The 24,693-nt window shown below is 39.4% G+C and overlaps 1 protein-coding gene across 4 annotated transcripts in view; it reads right to left on the bottom strand.

The window, feature by feature from the left end:
• Positions 1-9,466: 9,466 nt before the first annotated feature.
• The window catches only part of RAB18 (RAB18, member RAS oncogene family), a 34,611-nt gene continuing 19,384 nt past the window's right edge, over positions 9,467-24,693 (bottom strand). The window contains exons 4-8 of one of the 4 annotated variants that reach the window (XM_014453935.2): positions 19,719-19,791; positions 16,548-16,666; positions 16,407-16,473; positions 14,089-14,244; positions 9,467-9,730 (exon numbers count right to left, since the gene is read on the bottom strand). In XM_014453935.2, the coding sequence (XP_014309421.1) occupies positions 9,651-9,730; positions 14,089-14,244; positions 16,407-16,473; positions 16,548-16,666; positions 19,719-19,791 (495 nt within the window). In that variant the 3' untranslated portion in view covers positions 9,467-9,650. Of the gene's footprint in view, positions 9,735-12,302; positions 14,245-16,406; positions 16,474-16,547; positions 16,667-19,718; positions 19,792-24,693 lie in introns of those variants that run through there. The other 3 variants (XM_014453934.2, XM_006086633.3, XM_006086634.3) reach the window with 3 other exon arrangements.

Raw genomic sequence — 24,693 nt, forward strand, 5'->3', positions numbered from 1 at the left:
GGGTGCTCTGTTGCCCATGCCCCCACCCTTCAGATCCATCTCTCTTTGACTTTTACCCCGATTGTAAGTCACCACTTTGTGGCCACTGTCATATTGCTGCCTTCCTCTGTAGCTCTGGAGCAATTGGTAAGGGATGAGATTTGATCTCGATGCCTGAAGCAGAGTTCCAGGAGCCCAGTGGCAATATCAGGCTAGTCCTGGTTACTCCGAGTGTCTGCACTTCAACCATTCTCCGGAGATTGTAACTGCAGGTTTATGGAATAAGAGGGATGTAGCAGTGCGCTAAGCGGCAGGCGGCCAGGGAGGAGCCCAAGCCGGGGCTGGGCACCACACTGCTCCCACTCATCTTGGCCCCACTGCGCCTGCCGCCACTACTGCTGAGGCAGGAGAGGCTTGCACCGCTGCTGCAGCTGCGCTCACCAGCTGTGAGCCCCGCTTCTGGCTGAGTAGCACTCCCGCTGTGGGAGCACACTGACCACCAGGGAGCAGCTCCTGTATTGAGTGTCTGCCCCCTGGTGGTTAGTGCACATCATAAATAAGAATGAAATCTTACCATTTGTGAAAGCATAGATACACCTAGAAGGTATTATGTTAAGTGAAATAAGTTAGTCATGATTTCACTTATATGTGGAATCTAAAAACAATATAAATGAAGAAACAGAACTCATAGATACATAGAACAGACTGATAGTTGCCAGAGGGGTGGGGAGTTGGGCAACTGGGTAAAAATGGTGAAGGGACTGAGAAGTAAGATTGGTATTTATAAAACAGTCATGGGATGTAAAGTACAGCATAGGAAATATAGTCAATAATCCTATATAATAAAAGGCTAATATGCAAATGACCGAATGGTGGAATAACTGGTCACTATGATGTGCACTGACCACCAGGGGGCAGACACTCAATGCAGGAGCTGCCCCCTGGTGGTCAGTGTGCTCCCACAGGGGGAGCGCAGCTCAGCCAGAAGCCAGGCTCACGGCTGGCGAGCACGGTGGCAGCGGTGGGAGCCTCTCCCACCTCCGTAGCAATGCTAAGGATGGACCTAAGCCAGTGGTCAGCAAACTGCGGCTCATGAGCCACATGCGGCTCTTTGGCCCCTTGAATGTGGCTCTTCCACAAAATACCACATGCAGTATTTTAAATATGAGGGAAGCTTTTCTCAACAGGTTTCAGGAATTCAGAAACAGCAAAGCGACATTAGCCTTTGTTAAAAAAAACCTCTCAATGCTACTGTAACAGAATTAAATTTTTCTCCCTTTAATATTGACATTGGCAACTTTGAAATGCAATTACTGGATTTAAAAAACAAAGAACTGTGGAGCTCAAAATTTGAACGTCTTTGTGCTGATATAGAAATATTGGAGAAAAACAAATGTGAACTTAGTTCACAGCACAAGTGGTCTGCTTTGAAAGACCTGGAGAAGGAAGATATGTTGATTTTTAACACCTGGAATAGTATTCCTGACTCATATAATCAACTGAAAAAAACTAGTGTTTGCTGTTCTTTCCTTATTTGGGTCTACATATTTATGCGAACAATCATTTTCAAGCATGAACCTTATCAAGAGTAAATTGAGAAGTCGTCTTATTGATGAGAACCTGGAATCGTGCCTAAAATTAAAAACAACAACATACAAACCTGACTTACCCAAACTTTCCAAGGAGATGCAAGGCCATTGTTCACATTAGTGTTTGTCAGTCATTGTCATGATTTAATTTTATGGAATTGTAAGGTAAATTGTAAGGAATTTAATTTTGTCAATAAATAATATCATTATTAAGTATGATATCAAGTTTTATTCAACGTACCTATAGTTTAACTAAGACTTAAAACTTTAAGTTTATTAAGTTAATTTCAGGGAACGTTGTGGAGTGAAAGAAGATGTAGTGTCGAGGATTGAGAAAGGTATGTTGAGATGGTTTGGACATATAGAGAGGATGAACAAAAGGAGATAGACGAAACAAGTACACAAGACAAGTGTGAATGGGAGAGTTGGAAGGAGTCAACCTCAGCAAACGTACCTCAATCAGATTGAGGACGTTTTTAGCAAAGGCCAGCTTAGGAGTACCCTAATTAAGTTAATAACAATGTACCTACCTATATAGTTTAAGTTTAAAAAATTTGGCTCTCAGACGAAATTTCAATTGTTGTACTGTTGATATTTGGCTCTGTTGACTAATGAGTTTGCCGACCACTGGCCTAGCCATCAGTCAGACATCCCCCCAGGGCTCCTGGACTGCAAGAGGGCGCAGGCCAGGCTGAGGGACCCATCCCCCAAGTGCATGAATTTCATGCACTGGGCCTCTAGTATTGTAATAACTATGTATGGTGCCAGGTGGGTACAGGAAATATCAGGGTGAACACTTTGTCACATATATAATTGTCTAGCACTATGCTATATACCTGAAACTAATACAAAATAATAATGAATGAAACACTAATTGAAAAAAAATAAACAGGAAAAACACACACTTTATACTAATAAGATATACTCCAAGAATGTAAGAATGGTTTGGCAATGGGAAAATGTTCAACATAATTCATTATATTAAACCAAGCAACAAAACCATTTGCTTATACTAATACATGGAAATAAAACAAAAATACATAATGAAATGAAAAAATCCAGCTGCCATTCCTAGTTAGATTTAAGTCAAACATTAGAAGAATAACGCTAAACCAACTTTCTAAAATATTAAAGACTATCTCTTAAAATTAAAAAAGCAAATAGTATATTAGAAGGCAAAATACTAAAACTATTGTCATAAACTCAGATCAGACAAAATTATCTTTACTCACACATATTAGAAACCTAGAAAATAAGAAACACTAAAAAGATATTGGCATTAATAATAAATTTGGGCCCTGACCGGTTTGGCTCAGTGGATAGAGCATCGGCCTGCGGACTGAAAGATCCCAGGTTTGATTCCAGCCAAGGGCATGTACCTTGCTTGTGGGCACATCCCCAGTAGGAGGTGTGCAAGAGGCAGCTGATCGATGTTTCTCTCTCATCGATGTTTCTAACTCTCTATCCCTCTCTCTTCCTCTCTGTAAAAAATCAATAAAATATATTAAAAATAAATAATAAATTTGGTAAGGTGCAGTTTGTGAAATATAAACAAGCTAATTTTTCTCTATTACAAAGAAAAAAATAGAAAAATTTTAAAATCTTGATACTCTATGGTAACAAAAATGATAAAATGCCTAGGAATACATTAACAAATATAGCTAGAGGGTAGACCTAAAGGATATTCTAAAATTTTATTGAAGGATATAAATAAAAAACTGAATGAATGCAAAGATATGCCATGTTTCTGGGCAGAAAGACTTTTTAGAATGTCAGTTTATAATCTAACTAGTGTTTCAGTGCACAAAATTTGTGCACATTAAAAAGGAATTAGAGGAAATATTTTAATATTGCTATTTGCCCCTTCTCTATAATAGAAGCGTCAGAGATGAAAGAAAATTAGTAAAATGTATATGAAAATCTCCCTCCTGTCAGAGTCTGGGGCGCACTGTGTGACCCAGAGTCAAGTCCACGCCCACCAACTCGTCCCTCAAAACATCGTGAGACCCAGATCTGGCCAGCCCCATCCCCATCAAGCCCTGCCAGGCGGGGGGTGCAGCCTCAGGTCCCCCAGCACAGCCTCAGGTCCCCTGACCCAGCACCAGGGTGGGGGGGCGCAGCCTCAGGTGCCCCATCAAGCCCTGTCGGGCAGGGGCGCAGCCTCAGGCCCCCCGGCCTGGCACTGTGGCAGGGGGCACAGCCTCAGGTCCCGCAGCCCTGGCGCCGGGGTGGGGATGAGGCCTCAGGTCCCCCAGCCCAGCCTCAGGTCCCCGGGCTCCGGTGCCAGGGAGAGGGACGTGGCCTCAGGTCCCCCATCAAGCCCCACTGGGTGGGGGGTGCAGTCTCAGGTCCCCCATCAAGTCCTGCTGGGCAGGGGACACAGCCTCAGGTCCCCCGGCCTGGTGCTGGGGTGAGGGGCATGGCCTCAGGTCCCCTGGCCCCTCCTCAGGTCCCCTGGCCCCAGCGCTGGGGCTGGGGGCATGGCCTCAGGCGCAAGGGCCTGATATCCATTTGCATATTAGCTCTTTATTATATAGGATATATACTAGTAAATTTAATACAGCTCCTGTCACAATTCCAAAGGATTTTATTTTATAACTGGATAAAGTGATTGCCAAAATAAGTTTAAAAAAATAGTACAGGAAAGAACTTGATGTACACACACATACTATAAATCAAAATGGTCATATGTTGGCAGAGGGAGGACTATATTGGTAGAACAGAATAGAATCTAGAAATAATTCAACTGTATTATCTATATATTGAAAAAAACATCCATGATCCACCTAGCAGCTTGGTGTCTTCACTTCCAACTATCTTTTCTTCCGCTCAACCTCAGGCACCCACACGTTTATAATTTCTCTCTACTCCCAAAATCTCAGTCAAGAATCTCTCCAACATTGCCTATTTTTCCAGCTCTCTTGCCTTGTTATGTACATTACAAAATATTTGACCATATTAGGGACCCTCACCTTTGGTTCTACCATATTATTTTGGCTATAAAAAATTTCCTGCTGAACTCACTAGTTAAAAGACCAATGAGAGTTCTAGCTTAGGAATGGACATCTAAGCATGAGTTTGTTTCTAAGCCCTCACAAGTACATGATAAAAATATATTAAGGAATTAACAATTTTTAACAGCGAAGAACATTTTATGAGGTATTTCTAAATTTAAGCAAAATGGAGAAAACATGGATGTGTCTCATGGATAAAAGAGGAGGTAAAGCAAGTCTGGAATATGCATGTGGAGCCTGCAACAGAGGCCAGAGCCCATCTGCCGGCGGGCCACAGAGAAAGCCCCAGGCAGCATCAGATATAGTGGAAGTGAGGGTACCAAGTGAACCAAACATTATATACAAGCCAACTTTTTGGTAATAGGAATGTTCCAGATCTTAATTGTTATAATGGTTACATAAAGGTATATATTTATTAAAACTCATCCTGGATAAAATGATTGCCAAAATAATTATAGTCAAAATACAATTCTAAAATCAATGCATTTTATTTTATGTAAAATATACTTCAATAAAGATTTTTTTAATTGCTCTAGAAACTATCCTCCACAAATATTTAACAACACAAAGTTATTCACTGACAATTAATGGGCAACTGGTTGAATAAACTGTGTAGTCCACAATGGAGGACTTGCAAAAGAATGAGGGATAGCTCCATGAACTAAAGATGTATAAAGAGCTTTTTCAGGTCATATTGTTAAGTTAAAAAAAAAAAAGAAGAAGATTCCAAAGAATGCATATAGTACACTACATTTTGTGTAAGAAATGGAAAAAAAGAATATTGCATGGTTTTTGCAAAAAGAAAAGAGAAGGGGAGGGTGCCTGGCCAACATGGCTCAGTGGTTGAGCATCGACCTATGAACCAAGAGGTCATAGTTTGATTCCCGGTCAGGGCACATCTCTCTTCCTCTCCCTTCCTCTCTAATATCAAGAAAAATATATTTTAAAAAAAAGAAGGGGAGGGCGTGAGATCAGGATGGAATCGATAGGTGTAGGAACATGACTTCTCTGATTTAGCTTTCAATACAGTATTAACTTTTATTTAAGAGATTAAATAAATTAAAAGGGTTTTAAAAATCTTAAAATTGAATACAAGCAGAAACAAATGAACTTATGTCAAACAGATAATAAAACCACATAGAAAAAAAGAATTTATTCACCAGGACATTCCCCTACCACTGCCCTACTCATTCCTGTGTCTCATAAAAAATGCTTTATAGGCCTGGCCAGCATGGCTCAGTGGTTGAGAATTGACCTATGAACCAGAAGATCACAGTTAGATTCCCGATGAGGGCACATACATGGACGGATTGCGGGCTCAATCCCCAGTAGGAGGCATGCAGGAGGCAGCTGAACAATGATTCTCTCATCATTGGCATTTCTCTCTCTCCTCTCCCTTCCTATTAAACCTTTTCCTTGGAATTTCCATTTTTTTTCTTCAAAGAACTATAAAATCTCGTTGATTAATTTATGAACACAGGGACAGAAAGGTGGAGAAAGGGAAAATGAACTGACATTTATCTTCTTCTGCCCTAGGACATCAGTGCTCCTGGCATTTGGTCTCAGAACAGGACTTACAACATCACTTCCATTATCAGGCTTTTGGACTTGGGCTAAACTACATCACCCGTTTTTGTGGTTCTCCAGCTTGCAGATGGCATATTATGGGACTTCTTGGCCTTCATAACTGAGGTCAGACTGGAAATACAAACTAAATTAAGGAACATTCACCCGGAATTACCAACTGAGGTGCAGCTGAGAAGGAAACTTATATCAAGGAAGGACGGAAAACACCTGGTGACTGGTAGGAAGGGTGAGGTCAAGAGAAGCTGACCCAGCTACCATGGGTGGCAGGCCAAGAGTGAAGAGGGATCTCTCGGCTACCAGAAGGTCTTTTCCCTCAGAAGATCAAGGCCCAGAACCCAGGCTGGGCTCCACAGCCTGGTGCACCAGAGCCAAGAAGAGTAGCCCACATAAATCCAGCCAGGAAAGGGGGCAGGACTTTCTGATTAGGGGAGTCTGGAGCCGGTTAGAGATAAACAATAAATAAGGCTACCAACAATAAAAAATATATTTTAAAAAATGTATTATTAGATAAGAACAGCAACATGCAGAGATGAATATACAGATGATCCCATTAAAAAAATAAATAGGAGTAAAATAATATATATACACTAGAGGCCCAGTGCATGAAATTCATGCACTGGGGGGGGGGGGGGGGGACCTCATCACGGCCTGTGCCCTCTTGCAGCTCAGGACCCCTTGGGGGATGTCTGCCTGCCTACTTGCTGCTCCTTACCACTCAGCTCGCTGCTCCTTAGTGCTATCGCTGAAGCGGGAGAGGCTCCCACCACCACCGCTGCACTTGCCAGCCATGAGCCTGGCTTCTGGCTGAGCAGCGCTCTCTCTGTGGGAGCACACTGACCACCAGGGGGCAGCTCCTGCATTTAGAGTCTTACCCCTGGTGGTCAGTGTGCATCATAGCGACCAGTTGTTCTGGTCGTTCCATCATAACAGTAGCTTAGGCTTTTATTATATAGACTATAGCCCGGTGCACAAAATTCGTGCACATTAAAAGGGAATTAATTAGTGGAGATATTTTAATACTGCTATTTGCCCTTTCTCTATAATAGAAGTGTGAGAGATGAAAGGAAACTAGTAAAATGTATATGAAAATAATATATACATTTATTAAGTAAACAGTAACAAAAGGATGTAACAACAGAGGCATGATATAAGAACGGCAAAAACATGATATGAAAACAACAAAAACATGATATAAAAACAACAGTGATGCAAACAATGACTGATAAAGTGATTAAACTTATTCTAATATCTCCCTGCACACATTAAGAGTGAAAACACTTTCAGAATGCTTGACTAATTTCCCTTGTGATGAAGTATTTAGAACTTTAACTGTAATGTCACATGCTCTTCAAACTCGAGAGAAAGCAACATATAACTGACCATGTGCGAAAACGGGTTCAGGTAGGAAAATGCCTACTCTGTCTAGAGTTTGTCCTTGTGACTTATTAATAGTCATCACAAATGCTGGCATCACGGGAAACCGTCATCGAATCAATTTAAATGGGAGGCCAGTGTCAGATGGGGACAAATTAATTCTTGGAATCAGAACAACCTCTCCCTCTGCAGATCCTGTTAATACTTCAGCTTTGATAATGTTAGGTCGTAATCTTTTGATAATAAATCTGGTACCATTACAAAGACCCCATTTACTATTGAGATTTCTCAATAGCACGATGATTGCACCCACTTTCAATTTTAATTTATGACATGGCATTCCGGGAGGAGTAATACTATTAAGAAATTCGATGGGAAAATTTTCCTTTTCAGCATCATCTGTGGAATCAATGGAATCATCACTCAAATATGTGTGAAAATTCCATCGAGTATATCCAAAATTTCATTTAATTATTGAACATGCTCATTTTTTGGACAAAGAATTGCACGTTTAGATATATTTTTAATATTATCTATAGATATAGTATTTCCAAAGGTAGCTTCAATAATAGATCTATTACAAATCATTTCACAGGGGATTTCAATAATATCCATTCCTAAATGAAAACTGCTATCAAGTTTGCCATCTCCAAGTTTTTCTACCCATCCACTATAAGCAGAATCCTCTGATCTCATATTTGTTGTAAGAGACAACTTTCTGAAACATCCCCAAACATTGCAGTACTTTAAACTCGTTTGTACTATGACCGATTACATAGCATGTGGTACAATACTGAGACATTGTCAAAAATTCCCTCCAAGAAGGAGAACTTTCCCACCAAATACAACATTCAGACTCATAATTTCTCTTAGTAATTTGTCTATGGCGTTTATAGCATGACTGGATGCCATGGTGCATTCATCAATAATGAGAAGTTGGGCCTTTTTAATAGTTTTAGCAACTTCACTCTTTATATTGAGTCTAGAAATTAAAGTTTCATTTCATGGAATCGGTAATTTATATTGGGAATGAAAGGTGATTCCACCGAGAAGTAAATTTGCAGCAATTCCTGTTGACGCTGTGGGTAAAACAGTACCACCATGACCTCTAATATAATGTACTAAAACTTTATAGTTATGCAGGTGAATAGGATTCCTAGCTGGCAGGCCCCTGACAGCAAGCTGGCTACCTGTTGATTCTGTGAGGAATAGGGCTCCCTCCTCCCTCCTGTCAGGGTCCGGGGTGCAGGTGAATGGGGTTCCTAGCTGGCAGGCCACTGACAGCAAGCTGTCCAACAGCAGATTCTGTGAGGAATGGGGCTGCCTCCTCCCTACTGTCAGGGTCTGGTTTGAAGGCTGGACTCAGTACTTCCACGCTTTGCTCCGAGGGCAGGTTCCTGCCTTAAACCTTGCCCTGAGGGCAGGTTCCTGCCTGAAACCTCGCCCTCCAGGAAACAGCTGGGGGAGGGCGCAGCCGTTTCCAAGACGACCCCTGCAGGACTGACTTCCTTCCAGTTGGTCGAGCTTCTGGACGTGATGTTATACCCAGGGTTTTTATATAAGTAGATATTTACATATGATTATAGAGGCATGGAACAATGCAGAAAGGGTACACATGCCAGGCTGTAACACTAATGACCTCAGGGAGAACAAGGGAAGAGTGCATTTTCCCATGACAGAGAAAATTAAAAAAAAAAACCATGAGACCCTATAAAACAATAGGTCCTTAAAATCACATGTATGAAGTTAACTCATTTATATGTATATATCCACAAATATATGAAGATACCTCACTAAAATATTAAGTTACTTAACAATATTGGCTTTCATCAACACATTGAGCCTGATGGATAAAGAGCCCCTACATATGCACTTACACAGCATACATTTGGTTGTAAGAAAAAATGAAAATCCAACTCAAACTGGCTTCAACAAAAAAGGAATTTATTGGCTCTCATAAGTGAAAAGTGCAGAAATAATCTGACTTCTGTTCCAATGTGATGGAGGTTCCAAATTGCTTCAGGGTTCCAAGTTAGAATCCCTCTCCTTTTCTTGGTACTGCCCTCAGGCTGGCTCCTTTATGTTAGAAAAATGAGCTGCAGCAAGGTCAGACGTGAATCCTCATACCACACCATCTCCAAGACGGTGTCTTCATCAGCAGTTCCTGAGAAAGCCTCAGCAAACATCCTATCTAATAAAGAGGTAATATGCAAATTGGCCATCACTCCAACACACAAGATGGCCGCCCCCATGTGGTCACAAGATGGCCGACAGGGGAGGGCAGTTGGGGGGGACCAGGCTGGCAGGGAGTGGTTAGGGGGTGATCAGGCTGGTAGGCAGAAGCGGTTAGGGGCAATCAGGCAGGCAAGTGGTTGGGTGCCAGCAGTCCTGGATTGTGAGAGCGAGGAATGTCCGACTGCCGGGATCGGGCCTAATAGTGCAGTCGGACATCCCTCGAGGGGTCCCAGGGGAGACGGTGCAGGCTGGGCTGAGGGACACCCCCCCCCCACAATGCACGAATTTCATGCACTGGGCCTCTAGTCTTTTAATAAGTAGCATGATCCGGGTAAGGTGCCTATCCCTGAACCATTTAACCATTTACTTTGAGTGTGTGTGTGGGGGGGCGGGGGGGGGGGGGGCAGGGGAAGCTGGGAGAGGAGGCAGCATGGGACTGTTTAAAATTAACTGGGTTAACTCTAGAGCTGAAGGCATGGCAATGCCATCCAAACTACATGCTCAATAATGGGGGGAGGGGGGAGTGGGGAGGGGGCAATAGTTATACAAAGAAAAAGTGGGTGGTATTGTGAGAGAAGGAAGTGGATACTGGATGGGCAACCACAACATACACAAACAAGGAACTTATGCAATAAAATATTAAAAGTACTCAATCTAATTAGTTATCAAAGAAATATAAATAAAATTACATAATTTGTTGCTTATCAGATTGATAAAAAAGAAATATTTCTTATGTGTGTGAGAGAGATGGTAAAGGAGCAAGACTGAAAATTGGAGCTCACACTGCTATTGGAAAGGTGCTTATGTAAGCTGTTTTAACTAAAAGGCACTTAAGCAAATTTCACACCACAATTAGAAACATTACTGGTTTCTAAATATGAAACAAAAAGCTAACAACAAATAGTAAAATTTAGAGTCCCATAACGTAACAGAAGTTGACTACCTTTTTCCCCTGCTCCAATCTGATAGATGTTTCCATTTTGGAAAAAATAAAGATCAGATTTCCTGGGTAAATCTATATTCTTTAGCTCCAAGTCTTGACTTGGCCTATTTCTTTCTATTCTCTTCTTTCAACATTCCTGGACAAAACCCAGAATGAAGCCTATAGTTGACTAATCTTGGCATAGCTGGGGTCAGAACCAGTAAAATGTCTTCTGAAAACTGATTAAAGCTTTTACCCCATCCCAACTCGGGAAAATACATGAGGAACAAGAAATTCCTTACGTATGATTGTTGAAATAGACCTCAATACATAGAAGCATAATGCTTGAATACTGAGAAGACTTACAGTCTAGAGTACCTACAGGATTATTCTGATAACTTGATAATCAGAAAAAATATACACTAAACTGTATTTAAAGATATTACGGCTATGAGGTAGGTCTGTGCCATCCCACAGGTAGAATAAGTAGTGGCATAAGAAGGATGCTCTTATGAGCTATGGGGCCAGTCCCACACTTTGTACAGAATCATGTATATTTAAGTAGGCAAACTACAATGAATCAAAATGAAGTCCAATTCCAGTGCACTCAATTAGAAAATCAACACCAAGTGTGAATTTAGATGACAATTAAGTACTTGAAGTGAAAATACCTCTCCCCACCCACCCCCAGAATTTGATTTTGAACAAGACTGTTCCTGGATTTTTCTCAAACCCAGTTACAAATAGGAAGTTAAGGTACCATAAATCCCCTGATATTGTACTATTCTAAGTCAGAGATTTTCATTCCACCCTGAGAAGATAAAATAACTGAGAGCCAACCTACTCCACTACCTTAACTTTTTGGTTAAATGACTTGTACATGGCTGGTTTACATCAATGGGATTTATTCTATAACCCAAAAATCTGAAATATTTCTATTATACGTAAAAAAGAACAATAAGAAATAGGAAAACTCTTTCAACCCTGCTGAAACTAGTCACAGCAAAGGGAGCAGTGGTCAAGAACATGGACTCAGCAGTGAAGATGCCTTAACTGGAATCCAACTCCATCACTGATTAGCTATGTGATCTTTGGGAAGTTACCTAACAAAATTGTGGTTTCATTATCCTCATCTTTAAAATGGAGTACCAACCAATCTCTTAAGGTTGCTGTGAGGTTTCTTGAGATAATTCAGCACTTAGAACAGCACTTCACACAAAGGAAACTTTCAATAAATGCTATTACTCCATATTAAGAGTAAATGAGTATATGTTTGTTTAAGTTTAAGTCTATTTCTGTATTCTGAGAACTCAAACACTATATCCTAATTGTTCTAATTTGCACCATCTGCATAAAGCACTTTAAAACTACTTCAAATGCTTGGAAAATAAAAATTAACAAATTCCTTTCAGTGGCTAATTTAGATATTACAACTACTTCACTTAGAAAAACTCAACTATGAAACAATAAGCTTGCAACAAAATAGTAAAGGGAAAGCCACAGAATACAATAGAACTTGAATAACACTATATTCAGAGGTTCTTCAGTTGATGAGAGTAATCAGGAAATGGATAATACTTCCTGAACAAATTCATCTAGGGAAAGCAGGCTATATTTATTCAAAAACTATAAAAGGTTACAATATAAATCAAACAAAATTAGTTTTTAAAAGTGATTAATGTATCCAAATTCTGACCAATTCAAGGCAATAATACAATGTACAGAAAGATTATTATATAGCCCCAGGAGCAAAAAACAATAAACAGAAATGCCTTATCAATATATACACTACATGAATATAGAAATCTACAGTTTCAACATAACAAAGAAATCCTAAGTACATGTGTTGGCTACCTTTTTCCAAATTAAAGTAGTAAATGTTTTATACTTGGTAAAAACATATATACTGTACACAACTTTTAATCACATGTAATGAGGTTTAACAAGTGTGAATAAAGTAGAATGTAAGGTTTCATGTGGAGGTGGACATTTCAGAAAGAACCCAACTTCAGGTAAATCCATTATCACATATATTGCAAAGATGACCCACAAAAATGCTTATCCTTTGCAACTGCATACAGAGAACAAAATGCCCAGAAATTAGTATCAGAATCTTACTGTGAAGGGTATTCGAGTGACTGACTTATCTGAAAAGACACATTACTTATTTGGGGGCTTAAATAGCAGAGGTCAATGTGAATTAAATAACATGAGTAAAAAAAAACATACAATGTACAATAGCTAGAGGTTAGAAAACTGAATATTGTGGGAAAGATTTATTAGTCTGTACAAGTTGGTTTTAATAAAATATTGACTACATGTTACAATAAATTACCAAGATTTTCATTGCAACACTATTTCCCCACACACATCAAAATCTGGAAGCACTATGTCTTTCTCAAATTGTCATTTAGTGTTTTTTATCCCAACCCTCAAAATACAGACATAGGTTTTTGAATATCAACAAGCCATTTATGGAAGTCATTAGATACAGCTATTCATAAACATTACACAGCTACAATGGAGGTACCTGGATGAACACCACCAACATTTATAGAAAAAGGTGTTGGTTTCAAAGTGTAAGTACAACATGAGCCACATAAACACTCTATTCGTGTCTTTCCGAAACCAAAATGGGGAAAACCTTATTGCCATTCTGCCAAACACCCACTAAAAATGCTGCATTAAGGATCATGAATCCAATGTACATATCACAGAATTAAAACTCTAGTTAAGCAACTGAGCTACTCATTGAAGTAAATTAAAAAGATCAAACTTCTTTAACATATCAATGCTATTTTAGAAGCATCATCAGAACAGAGATTTAATTATAAATTGGCCTGGACTGCATTCTATAAAAAGAATTTTGCTTAGTACCACAAGAGAATCTGTCAGCAAACATCCTAGGGAAAGCTGTGGAATCATGCTTTGTGTTATTCTTGAAGAAACTCACCAGGTTGGATACCTGTAATCTCTCAGCAGTTCTAGGAGTTCTACATATCAATTAATTCAGTAATTGATAGGAGTATTTAAGCAAAAAAAAAAAAAAAAGACCAAAAGTAGACCTTGTTCTCACATATATTAGATAGGTGGATTTTTAAAAATTACATGATAAATGTAAATCATAAAATCAAGTGTACTTATAAAGGTACACCAATTTTATGTTACATAAAAAACTGTAAACTGCAAACTGTGCATGCTTACCATAACATTTTACCTGGGAAAGCCAATGAGTGAGATTTCTTGTAAATACTTATGCCATGATACAAAACAAATATGTGCAAACTGCAAGGTCCCTAAAATAGCAGTTAAAGAGTTTATATACAGAAAGATGTCACTATCTGATCAAATATGGCATTTCCCAGAGTTTATAACACAGAACAATAACCTCCACAGGCTCCTCCTCCATGGCCTTCTTCCCTGTGTGACAGTTTGACTCCTTTATTCTGGTTCTCACTTTCCCACAGTCCAGGCGTCTGAATGATCTTTTCAACAAGTTCTTCAAAGGCACACTGTACACCATCACAGGTTTTTGCACTTGCCTCTGAAATTCAAGGGAAAATGTCATAGTATATTCCTTCTGATCATAGGCCTATGTTTTTATGGGAAACTATTATGGCATATATATCAGCCTACAATATGTAAAGACCCAAATCAACAATTTCCCCCCACAGGTTTAATATTAGTGAATTTCCTCAAAGTCTCAGTGCCTGTCAGCTTTACCATTAACGCATCTCCCAGATTAGCTAACTTTCCACCACCTGCCAAAAGCTACAGTCAAAGCCACCAGCTTCATTCATCTGGGCCAGTGGTTCTCAACCTTCCTAATGCCGCAACCCTTTAACACAGTTCCTCATGTTGTGGTGACCCTCAACCATAAAATTATTTTCGTTGCTACTTCATAACTGTAATTTTGCTACTGTTATGAATCGTAATGTAAATATCTGATATGCAGGATGTATTTAGGCAACCCCTGTGAAAGGGTCATTCGACCCCCAAAGGGGTCGCGATCCACAGGTTGAGAACCTCTGATCTGGGCTATTGTATTGTAAGAGAATAACTAGCCTCTTGCTTCTGCTTCTCATGGTCCATTTTCTACACAAATGGGTCCTTTTTAAAAAAAGTATCAGATCACAGCACTATTCCCTTGCTTTCCACCACACTTAGAATTAAAATCTATTTCTTTACCATATCCAGTGAGGTCCAACATGACCTTTTTAAATCCCAGCTCCCATTATCACCAATCTTTCCCCAACACACACTGCTCCAGCCACAGCTTTCTTCCTGTTTCTTAAATACACTAAACTGGCTTCTACCTACCTCAGGAAATATCTGGTATTCTCTCAGCCTGAAATGCTCTCCCTCTAGGTTTTCATATGAGTGATTCTTGTTTAAATGTCATTGCTTTACAGAACTCTCCCTAATCAGTTCCCACACCGGTCATCCTCTCTTTCCTTACAATGTTTTATTTCTTTCAGAGGATTATTTACTTATTTGTTTCCTATACTAGAACATAGGCTCCATGAAAACAGGGAGTTCGTTCTATTTGCTATTATATCCTCAGTGGCCAATCAATATTTACTAAATAAACAAATATTGAAATGAAGGACACCCAGCAAGTAAGCTGTAGAGATAGTACTCAGTTCTTCTAAAACTCCCTATACCTTCCACTTACAGCACGCTGCTTCTACCTATATATGATGTGTTCCCATATTAATTTATTGATTACTAGTCAATTCTCACACTATGGACTACATTGGTAATTCCTAAAGCTGGCTTCGCATTAGAATTAACTAGGATGTTTTTTATATATCGCCTTCTAGGCCTTCTTTCAAACCCATAATAAGGCCCAGGGGCCTATAATTTTGAAAAGCTCTGCAGGTGCTTCTGATATAGGCGGTCCACTTTTCTAGGTGGGGGGGTCAGCAAACTTTTTTTGTAAAGGGCCAGATAGTAAATATTTCAGGCTTTGTAGGCCATATGGTTTCTATTGTAACTGAACTCTGCCATGAATCCAAAAGCAACCATAGACAATATGTAGGTAACTGAGGGTGGCTGTATTCCAATACAAATGATGGGGCCAAATTTGGCCCCTACTGTAGTTTGTCAAACCCTGCTCTACTATGCTTCTGAAATATTAATCTGCATGCAAATCACATGAAGATTTTATTAAACTGCAGATTCTAATTCAGAAAATCTGATTATAGCTTGAGATGAAGCATTCCTAGCAAGCTTCCAAGTGGTGCCACTGTTGCCAGCACATGAACCAGCAAGGTACAACTTTAGCACTGGGAGCGTGGCTTTACTGAATGGCCTAACATCCTGAGAGGAATAATTTGATTGTGTTCTGTGTGACTTCATATAAAGAGATCCTATTTTTTATTACAGAAGGAAAAATAAAGAATCTGATTCTATAGTTAGATTTTATAGCATGAGACAACTATGAACTAAATACATCTATCTATAATAATAAAAGCGTAATATGCTAATTAGACCGGGCGACCTTCCAGACGAAGCTGGGGCTGCACGGGAAGCCCAACCGGAAGGAAGCTGGTGCCAACAGCCGGGGGAAGGGAGGCCTACTCTTGCACAAATTTTGTGCATCGGGCCTCTAGTATCATTTATAATTCATTGAGAAAAATTTAACAGAAATTCCATTTTTAAATTGCTCATTAACAATGAAATGATAAATATTCACACACCTACCTATAAATAACATGGAATGCTTTCGTGCAAATTTCAGGCCTTCGTTTCTATCAACTTCACGATTTTCCTAGAAGATGGATGCAAAGATTTTAAAAAGCTACCAAGACACAGAGAAAAAATGCCAAGTGTCTAACTTCTTACCTTATCGATTTTATTTCCAACTAGCATGTTTACTATGTCATTTCTTGTGCAGTATGTTTCCAATTCATTTAACCAATTATCCAGCTTAACAAAGGTGTCTCTTCGTGTGACATCATAAACTGAAATAAAAAGAGTCATTTACTAAATAAGAATTTAAAAATAAGAGCAATGATATCATATTTTTGATATGATAATAAAAATTAACATTACCATATAGGGAAATCTGTTTTTTTAAGTCTTTGATGCTTAACAATCAGTATTTACTAATTCAAAAGAAGAAACAAGTACATGAAAAAAAATACAAACACATACACATTTCAATTTTATTAACATACACTGTTAAGAAGAATTAAGTTATATACTGTGTGATAACTGAAAATTAATTGAAGCAAAACAACTGCTGCCCCCATTCATAACAATAAGAAAATGAAATCTGTATAAAAACCAAGTGTTTTGGTTCAAATCTGTGGCAAAATACCAAAAATTTTACATGAATTTAAACTTCTATGACCCTGTTGATTTGTTTCTTACAAAGACCAGAATTTGAAAACCCAAGTAAAATTAGTACATGGGATCCTGACTGTCTTCCTCTGTTATCACTTTCACATTATCTGCACTATAGTAAGTAAAGAGCTTTATTAATTTACAGTATTTTCTAAACTTAGGAGGTGCTAAAACCAAAACAGTAAGACTCACTGTCAAATAGAAGTAAAACCAAAGCCTCACAAGTCACAATTTGAAAGAATTCTCCCTACAACTGGTCAGTATTCATTTTAAACCATTTCCCAGGAGCATTAAAAACACTTTTAATGCAAGCCTGCAAGATAGAGCAGCATCTGAGGTGTGAGGTGTAGGTGCTGCTGCTCCAGAGCCTGGCCTCCAAGCCTCCCAGCCCAGGAGAGCATCTGTCAGCTCTGGCCGGCTCTATCACAGGAATGTCATTGATCATGATGAAAATCCCAGAAATGTGGAGTTTCTTGACAAGACATCTAAAAATGTTGGAGGATCTGTGGGGGCTCCAGCATGTAGTAATGTAATGAAATTATAGATTCAAGTGGATGGAAAGGGGAAGATCGTGGATACCAAGAATAAAACATTTGGCTATGGTTCTGCAACTGCCTCCAGCTCATTGGCCACTGAACGGCTAAAAAAGGAAGACAGTGAAGGAAGCCTTGACCATCAACAACACAAATATCATCAAGGACCTCTGCTTTCTCCCTGTGGAACTGCACTGTACCACACTGGCTGAAGATACAATCAAGGTCACCCTGGCTAATTACAAACTGAAACAAGAATCCAAGAAAGGCAAGGTGAAGAAGAAATGAGCCCTTGGCAAAGCTTCCAGCAGGACACATCAGCTGCTAGCCCACCAGCCATGCAGTCACCATAGATTCCAAAAGCCCCTCGCACACTATAATAAAAGAGCTATGTGATATCCATATTTGTGGCTCTACTGCAAGCAAAATACAGTTTAGTTGTTCTGAATCCTGTGGTTTCTTTCAACCCACTTTTATCACTTTGACCCAATTTGTGTATATTTTGTATTGTGTGTATGGCCTTAAAAGTGAAATCAGTAAGTCTCAAGTTTTGATAGTACATGAAATGCACAAAGATTTATTTTACCTGAATCTACTTTGGGGAACATTACCAATAGAACTCCTTAGTATGTTTATTTGATAGAACTAAGTATTATACATAAAACAGATCTGCATATATATAATAAAAGAATGTAAGAACAAAAAATAAAGGACAAGCACTTTTCAATAAGTTACAATGAGAATCCACATTTGGTTTTTAAATTTTGTGTGATTATAAATCAATAGTGTTAAGGGCTTTGTGCTATTTTTTTAATGACTAATAAAATGCCACTAACTGAAGATCAGTTTTTGGTAATACCCTGAGACCAACTATATGTGGATTAATCCTCAATTATTTCCTTAGTAACATGTACTTTTAAGTCTAATAAATTAGTCTGATCTTTATTTTTTAATTGCTAGACAAAGGGTTGAAAATAAAATTTGAAAGTTCTGTTACCATTGTAATTAGCTGATATTAGTAATAGGAAAGGAGCAAAGGGAAGGCCAGACATTATGAGCATAGCATGGTCATCTGGGCAGCTTCACCAGAAGGCTGCAACTTTACACTTCCCAGGAAACCACCATTCCCCAGAGATCACCATGGGAAGGGGTCCAACAAAGGGGAAGATACAGGCAAGCACCCTCCCTACGTCAGGGTGATGTAGGGAAGGTGCTTGTCTGTCAGCATGACTTGGGAACAAAAATAATTGGCCAGAGGAGAGGAGCCAATGCAAGCCCACAAAAATTTGGGAATACATAATCTGAAAACAAATAATTCTCTCTCTTTCTTGTGCCTCTGGCTTTGCTCCTACTTCCTTGCATTCACCCATGTTCCCTCCCTAGCCATGTGGCCCTAGAAGCCACATGGCCCACAGCCATGTGAACCCCACATGCAATGAACTGCAGCTGGGAACACAAGCTAAACTAGCCAGATGCTGGACTGGACTTGCAAATATAGAATGGAGATTCTGGGTATTGGCTTTAATCCTCGCATTGCTGAAGATAAGATTGGACTTTTACCATGGCAAGATGAAAGGAGATGGGACCTTGGAAACACAGGGGTTTAATTCCACAGAAATAAAACTTTCCACAAAACTTCATCCTCCCGTGGAGAGCTCTGAAAATTCTTATCCCAGAATCACCCCCGTCCTAGCCAGTTTGGCTCAGTGGATAACGGCCTGTGGTCCGAAGGGTCCCAGGTTCGATTCCAGGCAAGGGCACATGCCCAGGTTGCGGGCTCAATCCCCAATAGGGAGAGCGTGCAGGAGGCAGCCGATCAATGATTCTCTCTCATCGTTGATGTTTCTGTCTCTCTCTCCCTCTCCCTTCTTCTCTGAAATCAATAAAAATATATTTTTAAAAAAAGCACCCCAAGAAGCCCACTTCCATGGGCAATGGGTGGGGACACAGGGAGCACCTCACCAATAACCATTTCAATATTTATTAATATTAAATGAAGTTTAGTACAATGTCAAGTTAGACAAAAGTAGCCCTAAAGAAAAAGAAAAACATATTGATGTTCACAGATAAGGAAAATCAGAAATTACTATAATAAACAACATTTTAAAAATAGTATATTAAAGTAAAAACTTACCTAATATAACACCCTGTGCACCTCTATAATAGCTGGGAGTTAATGTTCTGAACCTCTCTTGACCAGCAGTATCCTAAAAGTGACAATCAATTACTATTGAATTAAAAAAGTATAAATAACAAACATTCAAAACACTAAGAGTAAAAAGTAAACAGCATTATTAAAAATATCAATGCACAAGCTGATTTAAAATTTGAAATTTAAATGAGTTCTCTTAATGACAAGTGTTATCTATAGATATAAAAGCCTAAGCAACAGTTACAACCAGATGACCAGAAGACCAGAAGACCGGCTGGTAGCTATGACATGCACTGACCACCAGGGGGCAGATGCTCAATGCAGAAGCTGCCTCCGGTGGTCAGTGTGCTCCCACAACCAACCTCCCGCAGCCAGCCAACCTACCACGGTCCCTCCTCCCGGATGGCCGGGTGGTCAGTGCGCTCCCACAGCCAACTTCCCGTGGCTGGCAACCTCCTGCGGTCCCTCCCCCTGGCTGGCTGGCCCCCATCGGCCCAATCACCGACCAGTCCAAGGGACCCCACCCATACATGAATTTGTGCACCGGGCCTCTAGTATTAAATACTAGTAAAATTAAATGCTGACTCATCTCTCAAAAATGCACCTAAGTAAAGGTGTTCTACCACTTTGGATTTAAGATTTTTATCAGACACAAAACCTATTTCATTGAAAGCTATGATTCTCAACTCTGGCTGCGCAATGAAATTTCCTGGATAACAGGTTCTAACCTACAAACATTCTAACTTGATTGATCTAGTCTAGGGACTGAGGGAAGTTTTTAAGATCTTCCCAGGTGATTCTAACATAAAATCAAGGTTGAGAACCACTGATTTAAAGAGAATTACAGGGGTGTCTTATTTTAGGTAAGCAACTTTTAGGTTGGACTTTTTTAAGTGTCTTCTTTACCAGTATATCTTCTTTTAGGAAAATGCCTAAAACCAAACCACTCCTTATTTCTGACTCATGCTGGGGGTAATAAACATAAACTGTACACTAGCAGGAAATTAAGATTTCATGAGGAAGAAACCTCATCTGCTTAAGCACCAGGTTAACCCCAGTGCCTAGAGAAAGTCCTGCTATTGGATAGCTGCTCAACTTCTGTTGGGGGAAAACAAAATGAAAAAACTAACAAGTTTCTACTTCCAGGATGGTTCCTTCTACCTTCTTTCTACTATCCTTGGACTGTGGCTTCAAGGTATCTAAGATTATGCAAAGCAGCAGTTGGCAATTTGCTGCCTCAGCTCACCATGTATTTTATTATATAAGGTTTTATTAAAGTTTTATTGGAACATAGCCAGGCCCATTTACTCATGTACTGCCATATGGCCCACTTTAGAGTTGAACTAAATATTTACTATTCACCCTTTTATGTAAAAGTTTGCACCAGAGAAGACAAGGGTTGAGGGACTGTGTGAAAAGGGTTAAAGGATCAAAAAGTACAAATTGGTAGTCACAAAACTGTCACGAGGATATAAAGTACAGCATTGGGAATATAATCAATAATATTGTAATAACTATGTATGGTGCCAGGTGGGTACTAGAAAACAGTGTGGAACACTATAAAATTTATGATTGTCTAACTACAATAATGTACACCTGAAACTAATATAAAATAACTAGAGGCCCGGTGCACGGATTCATGCACCAGTGGGGTCCCTTGGCATAGCCTGCGGGGATTGGGTCGAAACCAGCAGTCCAACACCGCCTGCCACTCCTGCTCATCCCAGCCCCACTGTGCCTGCTGCCGCCGCTGCTCAGTAGGCTCACTGCCACTCCGCTGCGGTCTCCGGGATGCAGCGGCCAGCCGTGAGCCCTGCGTCTAGCGCCCATCGGTCAGCTGAACAGCACTCCCACTGTGGAAGCACACTGACCACCAGGGGGCAACTCCCGAGTTGAGTGTCTGCCCCCTGGTGGTCAGTGTGTGTCATAGCGACCGGTTGACCAGTCATTCAGTCGCTTAGGCTTTTATATATAGAGACTATAAAGCATGTGGGGTCTATGCACCAGTGGGGTCCCTCGGCCTGACCTGCGGGATCGGGCTGAAACCAGCTCTCCGACATCCCCCGAGGGGTCCCAGATTGTGAGAGGGTGCAGGCTAGGCCAAGGGACTCCACCGGTGCATGATCAGGGCCGAGGAGGGACTGCGGGAGGGCTCCAGGGCGTGTCTGGCCCGTCTCGCTCAGTCCCGTTCAGCCGGACCCCAACAGCAAGCTAACCTACCAGTTGGGGCGTCTACACCCTGATGGTCATTGCACGTCATAGTGAGCAGTTGAGTGGCCTTAGCATATCATTAGCCTATTACACTTTGATTGGTTGAACAGATGACCAGACGACCGAACACTTAGCATATTAGGCTTTTATTACATAGGATAATTAATGTAAACTAATTGAAAAATATAATTAAAAAAGAGTTTATAGTCTGTTAATGTAAAGTATCCTGAAAAAAAGGAAAGCTGTATATCAAATGTTAACTTGGCTACCATCCCCATGGTTGTAAATTTGAATTTAGCCATGGAGCAAACAGAAGCTAGCTCCTTTACATATAAAACGTGCTAATAACCTCCAAGAGGTTTAGAAGGTTGGAGAAAAATTTTAAACCAGCAGTGACAGGCTCCAGCAATAACAAGTTTCTTTCCCTCACCACAGTAGACAATGCTTTAAGAAAATAACAATAAGGTAAAGTGTGGTTTGAGGTAATTTATAGCCTAGAAGAGAAACTTAGGAAAATAACTTTGATGTAAGCTACTCTGCACATTCATTGCTCTGCCACAGATCAATTTACATAAATGTAAAATGTCCTTGGCTTCCAGATTCTCAACACTATAGAAACTGCCCCCACCCGACCCCTGCAATGTTAAAGTAAAAAGTATTAAACTTTCTAGCTCTGGCCATGTGGCTCAGTTAGTTGGAGTGTCATCCCATAACCCAAAAGGTCAAAGGTTTGATTCCCAGTTAGGGCACATACTCAGATTGTGGGTCAGTACAGGAGGCAACCGATATTTCTCACATTGAGGTTTCTCTGTCTCTCCCTCTCCCTTTCTCTCTCAAGTGAGGATTTAAAAAAAAATTAAACTTTCTAAAGAAATAAATTTATGATGAAAAAATAACTTCTCTTTACAGAAGTTCCCCTTGCTTCAAAGTTTCTTATAAAACCTGCCTCTGATATTTAAAATTATTCAATTTGCATGTTTACTCTCAAAACAATATTGAATTAAAAGCTGCATAAAGTGAAGTGGATTTACTATCCAACATAGTTTATAATATTGACAATGTGATATAGATCAGGGCAAGGACCAAGCATGAAATATTTTTGTCCAAAGACTTTTTGTTATAACAGGAAAAAAGTCATTCTACTTGCATAGTGAAAATATCCACAATTTAATAATTAATTTCTAGAACTAGCAGAAAACTATTTGAATATAAGACCCATATATATACTTTCTATAAAAGACCCACCTCAGAACAAAAGATACACATAACAGAAAGTAAAGGAATGGGAAAAAAATTTCATGCAAATGGAAATTAAAAAATAGGTGGGCTAGCAATACTTACAGCAGACATATTGACTTTAAAGGCTATAGCAAGAGACAAAAAATTACTCTACATAATGATAAACGGAGCAATCAAACAAGAGGATATAAACCTTGTAACATTTATGAACCCAACACAGAACACCTAAATACATAAAGCAAATCTTGATGGACATAAAGGGAGAGATCAACAATAATACAGTCATAGAAGGGGATTTTAACACCCCACTGACATCAATGGATAGATCTTCCGGACAGAAAATCAACAAGAAAACAGCCACCTCAAATGACACATTACACCAGATGGATTTAATTGATAACTTCAGAGCATTTTATCTCAAAGCAGCAGAATATACATACTTTTCAAGTGCCATAGAATATTTTTGAGGATAGATGACATGTCAAGACATAATACAAATCTCAATAAATTTAGGAAGACTGAAACTATATCAAGCATTTTCTCTGACTAAATGGTATGAGATTAGAAATCAATAACAAGAAAAAAAAACCTAAAAAACACACAAACATTTGGAGACCACATAGCATGTTACTAAGCAATAACTGGGTAATAAATGATCAAGGAATAAATCAAAACATGCCTTGAAACAAATGAAATTAAGAACACAACAACCCAAAAATTTATGGGATACAACAAACGAAGTCCTAAGAAGGAAATTCATAGCATTACAGAAAACAAGAAACAGAATAATTTCAAATAAACAATCTAACATTACACTTAAAGGTATTGAAAAAAGAACAACAAGCAAAGCCCAAAGTGAGTAGAAGAAAGAGAGTAATAAAAATCAGAGCAGAAATAAACAAAATAGAGTCTAAAAAAAAAAATCTAAAGATCAATGAAACCAAGAGCTGTTTCTTTGAAAAGATAAACAAGGTTGATAAACTCTTAAGCAGACTCATCAAGAAAAAAGGAGAAAGGCCTGGCTGGTGTGGCTCAGTGGTTGAGTGTTGACCTATAAACCAGGAGGTCAGGGTTGGATTCCTGGTTAGGGCACAGGCCTGGGTTGCAGGCTCGAACCCCAGTAGGGGGCATGCAGGAGGCAGCCAATCACGATGCTCTCTCATCGTTGATGTTTCTATCTCTCTCCCTGTCCCTTCCTCTCTGAAATCAAAATTTTTAAAAAAAGAGAACCCAAGTCAGATATGAAAGAGAAGTAACTGACACCATAGAAATTTATAAAAAAAATATTACAAACAACTATATGCCATCAAATTGGATAATATGGACAAAATGGATAAATTCCTAGAAACATACAGTCTTCCAAACTGTATCATGATAATCAGAGAATCTGAATAGACAGATTACAACTAGTGAAATTGAAGCAGCAATCAAAAAATTTCCAACAAACAAAAGTCCTGGACTAGATGGCTTCACAGATGAATTTTACCAAACATTCAAAAAAGAACTA

The sequence above is a fragment of the Myotis lucifugus genome, unplaced genomic scaffold (assembly GCF_000147115.1).
Source record: "Myotis lucifugus unplaced genomic scaffold, Myoluc2.0 scaffold_29, whole genome shotgun sequence".
In the NCBI taxonomy this organism is placed as follows: domain Eukaryota; kingdom Metazoa; phylum Chordata; class Mammalia; order Chiroptera; family Vespertilionidae; genus Myotis; species Myotis lucifugus.